The 14534-nt window shown below is 36.8% G+C and overlaps 1 protein-coding gene across 6 annotated transcripts in view; it reads right to left on the bottom strand.

The window, feature by feature from the left end:
• Positions 1-14534, bottom strand: part of SYTL2 (synaptotagmin-like 2) — a 62421-nt gene that overhangs the window by 10996 nt on the left and 36891 nt on the right. For 3 of the 6 annotated variants that reach the window (XM_008572287.1, XM_008572286.1, XM_008572289.1), the window contains 7 exons: positions 13303-13401; positions 11263-11316; positions 9838-9885; positions 6645-6739; positions 4634-4753; positions 3116-3285; positions 1202-1304 (listed from right to left, as the gene is read on the bottom strand). In XM_008572287.1, the coding sequence (XP_008570509.1) occupies positions 1202-1304; positions 3116-3285; positions 4634-4753; positions 6645-6739; positions 9838-9885; positions 11263-11316; positions 13303-13401 (689 nt within the window). The remainder of the gene's footprint in view (positions 1-1201; positions 1305-3115; positions 3286-4633; positions 4754-6644; positions 6740-9837; positions 9886-11262; positions 11317-13302; positions 13402-14534) is intronic. The other 3 variants (XM_008572288.1, XM_008572284.1, XM_008572285.1) reach the window with 1 other exon arrangement.

Here is a 14534-nt window from a genome sequence, read left to right on the forward strand (position 1 = left end):
TTATTTTAAAATAATATTTTTGTTAAATAAAAATATGGTTTTTTTGTTGGGGGGGGGGGGTCATCTGTCCATCCATCTATCCTTCCAATAAACATTTTTTTGGGGTACTTATCCTAGACACTGTACTACCAGTCAACATTTTTAAATGTTTAATGTGTGCTAATCACTTCACACATATTAACTCTTTTAATGTTCACAACTATTGAGGTAGGTATGTAAGTACTATTACCTCCCTTTTGCATATCTGAAAACTATCATCATCCCCATTTCAAAGATCTCAGGTGCAAATATATTAAGTCATTTGCCCAAAGGCGCACAATTTGTAAACAAGACTTAGTTAGTCCCTGCCCTCAAGGAACTTAAAATTTAGTGGCAAGGTAGACAATTAAACCACTAGTTAAAGTGCTAAGTGTTAACATAGTCTATTATAGAGCAAGGTTATTGAGGCAGCAGACAGAAGGGGAACTTGGGAGTTAAGAACCATCTCTCATAGGAACAGGCATTTAAAACTGTATAGGAGGTAGTTAGGGAAAGAATGTGGGGAAGAATATTCCAGCTTGAAGGAACAGAAAGTCCCAGCAGTACAAGAAAATGTACTTCCTCCAAAGTACAGAAAGGAATACAGGGTGACTGGAACAAAGACTGAATGGGGAAAGTTGAGGCAGAGTTCAGGTTGTGAAGGGACTAGTGTGCATGTTAAGAAGAATGTACTTGACTTGGAGAGTAATGGGAATCCTAAAAGGTTTTAAGTAGAGAAATAATATGATCAGAATTGTGTTTTTAGAAGATCTTTCTGGGCTGGCCAGTTAGCTCAGTTGGTGAGAGCGTGATGTTATAACACGCAGGTCAAGGGTTCAGATCCCAATATGGCCAGCTACCCCCCATGCCCGCAAAGACTAGCAACTTTATCAGCTGTGTATCCTGGAGCAAATAAGTTTATCTCTCTAAGCTTCATTTGCCTCATCTGTGACATGCAGATAATGCTACCTGCCTGGAAGGGTATGTATGGGGAGCCAGTGAGACAATGTGTATAACCCCTAAGGTATGTCTCATACAAAGCAGATTCTAAGAAAATTTTTATTCCTTTCCTTCTTCCCTTTTGGTGACTGACTACCTGTAGAGATACTACCTAAGAAGACATGTTTATTTAAATGCACAGGTCATCATTTAGGATTTTCCTTTATAGAGAATTCATAGATACCCGCAGTATCTCGTTATACACAGGATTCAAGGTTTTCTTCGCTATGAGTGTTTTCTTCTTGCCTATTTTGCCTTTGTCTGGTAACAAATAGGTCTTTACATATCTAAAAAAGAGAATTGAACAGACAAGAAGGTCAGAGAAGATTAGTGATGTTTCCACCTCTACTTTTAAAAATGTATTGAAAACTGACAGCAGAAATAATTATTTCAAGATACTGAGAAAAGCAGTAAGTAATAAATATTCCCACTAACACCTTTATCTTAAACTTTTATTTTTATTTATTTATTTTTTTAAAAAGATGACCGGTAAGGGGATCTTAACTCTTGACTTGGTGTTGTCAGCACCACGCTCAGCCAGTGAGCGAACCGGCCATCCCTATATGGGATCCGAACCCGGGGCCTTGGTGTTATCAGCACCACACTCTCCCAAGTGAGCCACGGGCCGGCCCTATCTTAAACTTTTAAAGGGAGTTTTGTGGAACTGATCATTTAATATTGTTTTGAAGATTTTTAAAGGAAATTCCCTGAGTTCCTTTCTCCTTTGGCCCTACCTAATTAATATGTGTGTGTGTTGGGGGTTGCAGTAGGGGGATGTAAAAGTTTAATATTGTTTTGAAGATTTTTAAAGGAAATTCCCTGAGTTCCTTTTTCCTTTGGCCCTACCTAATTAATATGTGTGTGTGTTGGGGGTTGCAGTAGGGGGATGTAAAAAAACAGACCTCTAACATAGTGCTTTATATTGATGATTTATTCAGAAAAGGCTTTGGTGCTTGGACTATTTTTTTTTAATGCTTTTGTTACTGTCTTCTGAAAAAATTAATAGTACACATCTAATCAAGCCATTTTCAATGTAAAAAAAAATAAAGGATATTGATCTCAGTTATTTTTATAAAAAGAATAAAAGAAAAAAGGATTGGGCTTGTCCAGAAAAATGAGAACCAGACTTCTGCATAGGGATAAGTGAGGAATCCATTCAACTTTTGCAAATAAACTGAATGTTGGGAAAATAGAATAATTTAATCAGGCCCCCTTGCCTTGAGTCCAGTTGGGGGTGGTGTGGCACATTCTTTGTAAACAAGTTGTGTGTGGATAGAGTTAGTGTGCATGCACGGTGCCTCAACATGGCTGGTGTTGACTGCCTCAGGCGGCCACCGTGCACAACCACGCTCTTGAACCTACAGCTCCAAGGACCTTTTGGCTGATTATCTAGCTCATAGACCTATGTGTGAGGAGTCTGGGGACCCAGCCTGGCATGTGAAGGGTTTGTGACCCAGTCTGGACAACAGGCTAGAGAGGTCTGTGAGCTCTAGACCCAGCTCTAGCTCGACAATTGGCCCAGTTGGCAGGATTACGAGCAGATAAAAGAGTGCTACACTGAAATTTCAGCAAACCTGTGATTTAAAAGATGAATTAGTAATGCCCCCTAAAGTTCTTCCATAAGATATAATTTAAATATGGAAACTACCTCATTCTAGAACCTCAACTATGTTTACATCATTGAACATTATGAGGTGTACTCCACATGTTCCTAATTTTAAAAAAAGTTTGAGAATGTGGTGGAAAGATACTGGGGTTCAAGCCCTCACTGCTCTTTTGCTGCTATCTGAATTTATGTATATGGGTTACTTATCTTCTCTGGCTCTTGTTTCCTTATCTATAAATTGAAGGAAGTGGACAAGATGACCTCAAAGGTCCATTCCAAGTTGAAGCATTTGTTCTTCTCTATGATTTTTATAACTTAGTTAAGTTTGGCATATGAATTTATAAAGTAAATAAAACAGCATTTGCCTCCAACTTTTCGAACATTCCTTTTAACATAGTCACATAGATACCCTCTCTTTGATTACTCGCTTTCCTTCGCAGTTCCTACAGTTGGAGAACTAAGAGAAAGTAGGTGACTCCAAAATGTACTTACGGGTCTGAACGCTGTTTTTTAACATCTGCTGCTGCTAAGTCCTTACACTGGGCCACAAAAACATGCAACTCCTTCAGTGATTCCACATAATCAATTGCAAACTGAATATTTCCTTTAACTTCCAGATTGCCGGAGTCTCCACTATAAACACTCATCACACTGCCACTCACCTGAAAGCATCAGAAACACACAGTATTTGTCTCTATCTCATTCTTGAACCCAGCACAAGGATCATGGATATAATCCTTGCCTGGCATTATTTCTCTAGCTTGCATATAAAAGCAGTTGATATAATACAGCATAAAGACAGATCAACACAGACAACATGACATGATATACATGACTAGTGTTTTTTTTTTTTTAAAAAAGCCCCCTAAAAGACATAGATGAAAAGTCAACTGCAAGATGCTGGCTTATTTCAAAACAGGGTGATTTTAAGCTAGGCGGCATTCAAAGTTCCACTTTTAGGCATGCTTAGTATTTAAAATGCTAAAGAAAAAGGATATGAGAAACCCCAGGCACAGAAATCAAAATGACACATTGCTCTATCAGATTTCCAAGGCACTAAAAAGGAATTTTACCATGTTACTCATCTGCTGAATCTAGGAAAGTGCTTACTGAGCCATGCCCTTTTAGAGGTCAGGAAGGGTAGAAAATGGATGATTGATGAAGGAGATTTAAAGCTTTCCCAAGGGTATGCATTAGATTATTATCAGCAGAAACTCAATTTAAATAGATTCTAAAAAAGGTTTCAGAAATGCAAGGCTTATAGAAATTTAAGCACAGCCTTATCATTTGTTTGGCATACCTGATGAGACATATGTTTGTGTATGTACATTAGAGAAATATTTGGGTAAGTGTACGTGGATATATTTACATATATATATCCACAAACATACTACATGCACACACAACTGCCTCACTTTATGCAGGAAGTTCTACATAAAGTCAAATTCTCTTAAATCAAATCTGAGCAGCTACACTTGGGGAGCTTTCTTTTTAAAACCCTGTTCTGAATCCTTCTGTGAGACAAAGAATCACTTCTCCTATTCTTTTATGTGAATCAGTATATTTATTCATCAGGTTTACTAAAAGAGAGGTACAATTCTATGCTTGCAAACAGTATATAAATCATACCTGATATTCTGATGTAAGCAGATTTTATAATAGTTACCCTGTTTGTTGCACGGAAAAAGTTAGTGGTTCATATTGCTGACAATTCAGATTTATTTCTGAAGTACTTACATCCAAAAAAAAAGTACACAAACATTTATTTATAATGGATATGAACCTTTTATCTTTAAAAAAAAAAAAAAAAAAAAAAAAAAAAAAAAAAAAAAAAAAAAAAAAAGAAAGGAAGATTTAGCTAACCAGAAGCTAATTATGTATTAGAGAAAATGCTTGTGCCCTTGAAGTCTGAGAACTACAACAGGAGGCCGTTTTACAATGAGCAGGAGCATGGCAGAAGGAGATTCAGAGAAGCAGAGAGATATTAACACGGAGCCTTTGTTTACATACAGAAGACAAGGACGTCATGCCAGAGGAGCTGCTAAGATTGGTTAAAGAGCTCGGGCTCTTCTTATGTCTGCTGAGCTGGTAACTGCTTTCTGATGTTGTATCTGTTTCTCTGTCATCACTCTACAAAACATCATATAATATGCACAGGATTTAAATTCAGAATGAGTAAAGGTCAGAATCTCTGTTTAGGCAAAGATGATATCTTGGTATTCCACTGACTTATGACATTTCCCAAGGTCACTGGATGCTAATGCTAATTGCCAGGGAATGGGATTAAGGATGGAGTGGGTGGTCTGCACTGGACCTCACCTAGGTAGGAGGGCAGTGCTTAGCTACTGAAATAACAAAGTAATTTTTTCAGCTACAAGGTGGCCCCAAGGTGCTACAGAAGACAGCACGATTGTGAGCTTTCTTGTTACTCTTTTAATATTATATATTTATGTTGCCTGGAGAATTTAATTGACATATACATGAGAAATTAACTTTACCCAGACGTTAAAAAGTCTAAGATCTGTCAAAACATAAAATGTCATGCTTAATTTCTTTCATTATGAACATAACCTTAACTTCCCTAAAATCAAATCTTGTACTTAAGACACTATTAAAACTAGGGAAAAAAAAATACTATTCTGATGTTTCAACTAAAGATTATATGCATTTTTTTTAAATTTAAACAATCCCTTATGTATTTCTATACTGCTATTGTGCTTATCCTTTTCTTGCTATAGGGAAGTATATTAAATTATACATTTTATTCACATTAGATTTTAACATATTTCTAAAAAAAAAAAAATAGCTATAAGATACTTATTTTGAATATGCTCCAGGAAATATTTACCTGGGGCAAGAAAGAAAAGTGGCAATAACAAATTTTACTATATTTAGATCTAAAGTTTTTTGAATAGTAGCTTAAAAAATTCATGATCCAGAATGGTCTCCCTTTTGGGGTTAGGTAGCTTATGGAGCAGATCAGTGGCTCCTGAGGTTAGGGGAACACCCGGAGGAGTAGTTAGTTCATGCCAACATATTCTAGGACCATGCAATTATGCATCAGTATAATGTATGCCAATTCTAATGCAGATTAATAAAGGCGTTAAAGAAAAACAAAATTAGTAACTTGCATGGATGAGAAAAAATACTTTCTCAAGGATTAAAGAAAAATCCATACTTTTTAAATGTCTGTTGTCATTCTCTCTCCCCACATGCTTACAGTCCATTTCCCTCTATTGAAATACATACTATGTGTTCTACCTAGTATATCAGATCAAAATGGGGGCTCCTATTCTTGTTGACCTGGAACAGTGTTTTTCACATAGTTGGCACTCAACAGATACGACTGATGCTAAGTCTCAAATGGACAGTGGACAAAGGAGGAAGGCCTGATTTCATCTCTACTTCCTTTCATATCCAGTTTGACTCTACATATACCATGTGAAATGATACAGCTTAATTGTGGCATCTCTAATACACAAACTCAAATGATTTGAATTCTGCAGTGCAGAATTATGAGACAGCAGGTTAAAACCGAAGGGAGGAGAAATTAAAAACCAGGAACTGATATTGTTTCTCAAATTATTACATCATTCATTCATATGAACACCCAAGACCAAAGCAGATTTATAAAGGTATAAAAACACAGAAACTTCATGGGGTGCCTACCATTGGCACCCACCTAATGATTTAGTTCCAAAGAAGGAATGATCTTTGCCATTCCAGGATCAACACCACCACCTCTACTGACTTGGAAGGCAAGGATCAATCCTGCTGACCTCTTTAGTCTCTGCTGCAGTGGAATACAAACTCACAAACCTTGGCATAGCAAATCCACCTATCGGGCTCCATTTTTATCATTCCAGGATCAACACCACCACCTCTACTGACTTGGAAGGCAAGGATCAATCCTGCTGACCTCTTTAGTCTCTGCCGCAGTGGAATACAAACTCACAAACCTTGGCATAGCAAATCCACCTATCGGGCTCCATTTTTATCAAGGTACAAAAGACAAACTTGCCTCATCTTGGAGAAATGCTGGAACAGACTTGCTCATCCTTTTGAGTTTGTCGGGGTGGGAAAACTGATTATCAGGTTGTGAAGGCACTGTGGAAACTAAACAGCAGCATTTCCATTGCAAAGTTATTCTTAGAATTGTCAAACAACATTAGGCATAAGTTGAAAACACACTTTTCTCTCCTCTATGAACAGATACATTTTTGTAAAAAGGTCAAAGGCACAGTAGTTCACATGCACAGGATCATGAGGTAAGTAACATGCAGTTTTTATACATTATATAGAGAAAGAACTAGCAAGGAGTTGAACCAAATAAAGAATAAAAATTAATTTTAAAAATACTAGTTTTTACTGAAATGGAACTAGACTTGAATTATATTAAAGAATACTGTCAATGTCAATTGGTTTTAACTTATTGGTTGACATCAGAGCTTTGAACCATGAGGTGTATAATTTATTGGTTCATCTCCTCAAGATACATATATTACAAACATGCTGCAGGCTGAAAAACTATTTCATCTGGACAGTAAGGATCTTTGCACACAACTTGATAATAAAAGTATCCTGGCTACTGAGGGTCTAAGAACAGGTTTGTCTACTTAATGATCATGGGGATTACTTTTCTGATAGTGTTTATCACTCAAAATTATGAAAGAGTATAATTAAAAATTTACTATTTTTTGAAAATAGAAATTATTTAGAAACCTGTTGACTCAGAGAATTTTCAATATCCCAAGGCCAATTTTGAATGGTTCAAGTTAGGATAATCTAAGAATTTAATATAATTAATTCTTATGAAATCATATTTAATAACATATGCCTTATTATCTTATTAAATATGCCTTTTTTCTGATATAGTAAAGATATGTGTAGAAGGCACAATTACAGGATAAATTCTAATCCTAATTTTCATATCTCAATTTTGAAAATTATTTTCTTCTTTAAGTATCACAATGTCTTAGCTTTTCTTATGGTGAACCTCAGCTCTTACAATGAATGAGTTAATATTTTTCAAGGCACTTAGAACACTGCCAGGCACATAGTAGGCTCTATATAAGTATTTTCTAAACAAATACATATTATCTGATAGAGAATCTTTATAGTGTGAAAATGATACAAACATATTGGATTGGCTTTATCATTAAAAGAGATATTAGGAAAATAAAATGTCAAATTATATTTGTATATATAACTTGAAAGACTCAAATTCAATCCTAACCATTAGCTAAATTCATCTTTAGTTAAAAGAAACCTAACAAAGGAAAAGTGAAAATTGAGGTACAAATACTAAATATACGCTTGTTCACATAGCAGTTCTCATCAGCCTTAGGCTCACAAAAGTTCATTGTACATCAAAATAGATTTATGGTGTCTCACTAGAATACCTACTCTAATCACTTCTCATTAAACAATTGTGTGTGTGAGTGCATGCGTGTGTGTATGTATTGTGTATTGGGGTGTGTTATATTGGTAGCAGTGTAAGACTAGGTCCCATAGTATTGCCCAATGAGAATGCAAAAATCTTTTTGTTATAACATTGCTACCTATTATTTTGAAAGTAGATTTGTTGGATGATGGTATGTGGGTCAAATTCCATTTACCCACTACTCAAATGTAGTGAATTTTACATTTTTGGCTTTAGTTATTTATGTTTTGATCCTGTATTTGATTTTGTCTTGTGGTAATAATATACTCTTTACTAGTGAAAGGGCACGAAGAGTTTTTTTGAAAATATCACTAAAAATGGAAAAATTAAATTACTCAGAGATCAGTAAATGATTAGCCTTTTTGCCTTGACCAATACTAAGCCAATTAAGAGATCATGGATGAAGATAAAGATACATAAGCATATATGTCTATGTATGTTTTGCTTTCACTCCTCAGGTTAAATGTTGAACAAAACACAGCAAGATAAAATAAGATGCCCCAACTTAAGTATATACCAGCTCAAAAGCAACTGAAAAAGTCTCTTTACCCAGCACCGCTTAAGGACAGAAGTCTTGTTTCCTCTGCAGCAGCCAGACAGAGAGCACATACTCACAAGGGCCAGAGCCTGGACTGTCTTCTTTCCTAGGCAGTTCTTAAGAATTTGTCAAGTCATGTGCCAAAGCTCAGCACCTTCACTGCTGTCAGGAGAACCTCATGAGCAAAGTTTCATATTTCACACTAGATGTTACTGACTTCTAGCATCAGCACATTGTTTCTCTATCTCATGGCTCCTTTATTTAGCTTCCTTCCTCATTAAGGCCTATTAGCACATCCAAAGACAGCTGGAAAATTATTATTAAAAATATTGTGGACTCCTCAACCAGCCAGCTGCTCCCCCAGGAAAAAAAAAGGAAAAATATTGTGGACCCGAGGGCAGGCATATGTATTATCATTTTCCTGTCTTCTGTGCCCAGGTTGATAAAACTGACTGAAACTGGGCAGCTAAGTCAAACATACACATCTGCATACTTTGCTAGCCCCATAGCACACTTTTAATGGATTATTTGTCCTTAAGACAGTAGTCATAGCTAAGTAGAGTTATCTTAAGATTTAATAGAAAAGAGTAAACGAACATTATCTTTGCTTGGTGGTCGACGTTAATTAGTCACCACAAGTACACATTTATTTTTTAGATCCAGATGTTCACTTGCTTTATACATTGAATACATACTATTTGAGTCCAGTTTTAAACCTCAGAGTTTAAACTCTGGACGTAATAAAATTTGCATTTATAGTTATCTATAGAGGCACATACAACCATTCTACATACTGTCAAAATACAGTTCTTTCTTAGATCCAAATAAGTTATAAATTGCTTCACGTCTACAATCGTCTAGAAGGCACAAGAGATCCTATTCTTAAGACTATACTGCAACTTAAAAGCCAAATGAAATTAGAAGGTGCCAATTTGATTTTAAGCAGACTCAAAGAGCAGAGAGACTGACAAAAGTACAATAACACTCAGCAATAACATGTATATATATTAAAATATATAACTCTCAGTGGAACCACAAATTATTCTTTCAACACAAACAGTAGTCAAATATTTTTAATAAAACCCTTAACAGAATGAAATAGTTTTGCAAGCTGCAGGAGTTTAGTACCCATAATAAGTGCTGCATTATTAATGGGGTTAGTTATTTCAGTATATTTAACGCCACATAGCGTGGAACATTTAGGCATTTGTAAAAAAAGATCCTACTACTCACTTCCTGGTATGCATTCATTTGTATCTGGTTCCTGATCTGCTTTTTGATCTACTCAGAAGAGCAACATTGAGAATAAATACCATTTTACCAGAAGGATTAAAGAAACATGAAAGTAAAGCTCAAATGTCAGTTTCACAACTGAGACTGCACAATACACCTAACAGGTTTTCTGCTTGCTTTCACCCATTCCCCAGTATAACTCTTCATTAGCCTCTTTGAGGTCAGCCAAAAATCTAAGATCCAGCATAGGAGATATGTAGCATCTTTTCTTTAATTCACTAAAACACAGTATGAAAAATGAAAAGGATCCCTGGAGTAGGAGTAATGAAGCTGAGATTCTATTCCTGCCCTCCAGCTAACAGACTAAGAAAAGCTCAGAGAAATTAGGTGACTTTTCTATCTGCAAAATGAAGATAAAAATCCCTGCCACAGTATGAAAAATGAAAAGGATCCCTGGAGTAGGAGTAATGAAGCTGAGATTCTATTCCTGCCCTCCAGCTAACAGACTAGCTACCGGATCTTAAGAAAAGCTCAGAGAAATTAGGTGACTTTTCTATCTGCAAAATGAAGATAAAAATCCCTGTCGCACCTACTTCAATGAGATTGTTGTACATACAAAATGAGAAAGACAAAAACTATTACATAAAAGTAAGGCATGACCTTAGAGGAGCTCTATTGCTGCATTTTACATGGGAAAGCTCAGAGAGTATACCTTTTTATGATTACAATAAAGGCAATTTAGCAAAAAATTTAACAAATATAAATTTGCATAAATTCTGAACTATAAAAATCAGACTCATTTCCATCCCTCCTCCCACCAAGGCACTATTACCCTGTTCATTTTATAACAGAACCAAGTAATACCTAATCCATTGTCAAGCTTCAAGATTTTCTGGCTCCTTAACATTCAGAATCAATTAATTTCACCCTCAGTCTATATTTAGTTATTTATATAGGCAGAGGCAGGATTCCCCCCACCCTTGTTCTGGGACCCTTTCCTTTGAACTTAAGGCTTTATCACACGTGCCCAGAGAGATCTAAATGCTGAGACTTGAGATTCAAACACAGGAGTAACTTATCCCAGGAACCCACTTCACTCTCTCTGCCTTCACAAGGAGTTCTGCAAGTCAGAGTCGCAAAAATCAGCTCATACCCACAGAAATACAATTTCCTATTTATAGAAACCCTTGCTTCCCAAGGGTCTCTGATGAGATCCTCACAACAGTATCACCAGCAGAAGCCTTAAGAATACAAACAGTATTAAATGCACCAAGTAAGAACCATTTTATGATAACATAGGCACTATTCACCACATAGTGGTAAATGACGTTCTTCTATTTATCCAACAGCTGCGTCCCAGTGACTGCCCAAATCACCCCAGAACTTAACACACAGACAGACATGCAAATACATAAAGATATTTACCATCTTCAGCACTACGTACTAATTCTTCTGGCAGATTATTTACTTTTGCTTGATCTGTTCAGGAGAAATTAACAAATGGTTAACATGGCTGACCCTTGGAGAGAAAAGAACAATGAGATTGTCCCTGGAAGCCCCCGGAGTTGGAAGCAATTAGTCAAGATGCAGTGAGAGGTGCAACCAAGATGTCTTCCCCCAAATACTTTCTCTTTAGATTAGCTACTTGAGCCAGTGCCACAGCCGGAGCTCCCATTTCAGTCCCGATGCAGCTCACATCAGCACACTGCTGCACACTGACTCCCAAGGGTTAGAGGGTTAGCTCAGAGCAAGCGATCGCCTGGCAGCAGGAGAAAGCACGGGGCTGCAACAGCCTCTCTATTCTTCTGAAAAGGGTAAGATGCTAGCCATGACTAACACCTTCCCAAACCCATGGTCATTAACAAATATTTGTGTGTGTGCATCATCGTTTGCATATGCCTCTGGGAGGCTTGCTTGGGAAGTCAACTGAAGAGATCTAACTGGGGACCAGCTGCTAAGTGGAATCTTGGCAGGCTACTGTGAGAGTGGGTATCGGTATTTGGAAGGGAGCGTGCAGGAATACCCGTCAGCTGATGGTGATTTTTTTTTTAACCCTATACATTCCTGAGTAGTTTAAGGCTGCACCATGGAAATAGCCTCATGCTTTACAGGCAAGAGGTTTGCTAAACCGGACAATTGTTGTCGAGTGTTTTTTTCCCTCAGGGCCCAACCCCAACATAAGGAAGAACAATCAGTGCTGTCCAACAAAAGACTGGACTCGCCTTCTCTGAAAGCATTCAGGCGGATGTGGGGCTGGCCACCTGTTGAAAAGGCTTTAGAGGGAATTTCTGCATTGAGGGGAGGTTGAAATGGGTGACCTTCAAGGTCCCTTCCAATCCTCAGACTCCAAGATCCTTGAGAGGGTTAGGACTAGGACTGCATTCCAAATCAGAAATACTGTCTTTAGAGCTCTGGGAATTCCTGAATTTTAGGAATTGGTTGATAAAGTGGCTTTCTTTTTTCTTTTCCTTTTTAACCTCTGACTTTTTAGTATCAAATTGAGATGCATAAAAAATATCCTAAACATGACAATGGTCAATTATCAATTATATGAGTTTGGCAGGGGTTAACTTTCACTTAATTTTTCTCATGCAAGGGGATGCATCTTAGCTTAAAAACAGTAAAAACAAAACCCCGAGAAGTCATGGTTTCTAAGTCCGTTTGTCTGACCCAAAGTCTCAATATACATTGTTTTCTGTTAGTACTCAAGAAATTCTTCACCAATTAAAGAAGCAATCAGTGAGGAATGGTGCCCCTAAAGTGTTGCAGGTAAGGTAGCCTTTGGGCTTATAGTTCCAGTATCCAAAAGAAATGTGTGAACAGAAAAGAAGAGATAAAAAAGAAAGGAATGTCCTTGAAGCCAGGGACTAATTAAACTCCATCATATCATGTGAAATTCATCAGACAGCCAACCGCCTCATACATAACATGTCCATTTCATTAACGCTCTTGACAGTAGTCTTTTAATTTTGAGTCCAAGGTCTGCTATGTGCAAGTTATTTTACCTCTCTGAGCCTCATTTTCCTCATCTGTAAAATGGGGATAACAATTCATCTCTCACAGGGTTGTTTGTGCTGGCTAAATGAGATAAGACATGTAAAGCTCGTAACCAAGTTTTGGCATATGATACTCAATAAATGTTAGCTATTGCTACTAGTTCCACTGGTACTACTTGTTACCACAATCTGTTAAAACTCATTGTACTTGAGTAAACACTCAAACTAGGATTCTTTGATTTAGAGAAACTTAGTGTTCTAGTAACCAAACCTCGTGCTTAATTTTAAAAGCAAAGTTCCAGCCACTTTAGGGCAAGCCTCTTCAGCGCACTTGGGAAAGATTATTCTCATCTGTTAACCCCCATTTGGGGTTTCAGTGCACAACAGCAGGCAGTGAGGCCACAGAAGAGCACATAAGCATTTTAAAGCTTAGACAGGACATAAACAGTGGGGCAAACTTTATTCTCACTTGATGAATCTGATGAAATGTCTTCTAGACTTTTGGAAGGCATTTGCCTAGCAGCACTCCTTTCCAAAGTTTTCAAAACAGGACTGAGTTCTTCTGAACCTGTCATAAGACAAAACCGATGAATGCTGCACAATACACACACACACAAAAAAACCCCTCTTAATAACCAATGGATATCGAAATGTAGGTTGAAAAGAGACATTTATGCCATAAGCCTCCTTACTTTTACACTAAGAAGCACTTCACAGAAGAAAATAAAATTTCCCCACTATTAATATACCCTTTAAAAAATAGTTTTTCTGATCAAGAAATATTTGCAAACATAAACTATATAGAAACAAGACTAACACATTAATAGAAATATGATCTCTTAGTTGTTTACACCTCTATTTTAGGCACATGATTTCTTCTATGCCAAATGTCAAATCTTCCTACTTAACATTCTTGCTTTTGAAAACAGCCACAAAATTATTTTAGGAGCATTAAAAAAATTAGCTGAAAACTATGGAAGACAGAATTCAGATGTTTAACATCTGTGTATAATTGAGTACAAAGACGGGTAGGTTCTCCAGATTAATGGATGTTGGCTTTCTGGGGTTCATGATCTAGTAAAATTTCCAACAAAATGTTGGGAAATAACATAGGGTAGTTAACTTTTTATTTTACTAAGGTATTTTAAAGTGTGTGTGTGTATGAGGGCGGGGGGGGGGGCGCCAGAAATCCTATCATTTACCAATGCCTTTATTTTATAAAAGGAAAGGCATTTTAGAACCAAAAGCGGGGTGGGGAGAACAAGGCCATAATCTCAGATTAAGGACAATCCTTATATTAAATACATCTAAATTTACAAAAAAAATTCTCTAAATAATTTTTCTGTTTTGACAGTAAAAACTCCATCATGGATAATCCCTGGTCTGAGTATTGACATTTATCACTGTTGTATGCTCAGAGCCTGGAACAGTGGCTGGCAATAGGCACTTCAAAAATATTTGCTGAATTAGTAATGAATGAGTCAATTAATAAATCAACGAATTTAAGAATCACTTCTCTAGACAATAATTTCCTGAAATTCATTCCAGCTCTGGCCCAATGTTAATAGGCATTCCACAGCAAACGGATTATAAAATGAATTGAATTTGGGATGTTGTTTGTTCAAATTTAAAAGGTTTCTTAATGCAGACCTTCTCAGGGACTTTAATATGCTAATAATGTGCACAGTCTCCCAGCATTTC

The sequence above is a fragment of the Galeopterus variegatus genome, unplaced genomic scaffold (assembly GCF_000696425.1).
Source record: "Galeopterus variegatus unplaced genomic scaffold, G_variegatus-3.0.2 Scaffold773, whole genome shotgun sequence".
Classification (NCBI taxonomy): Eukaryota; Metazoa; Chordata; class Mammalia; order Dermoptera; family Cynocephalidae; genus Galeopterus; species Galeopterus variegatus.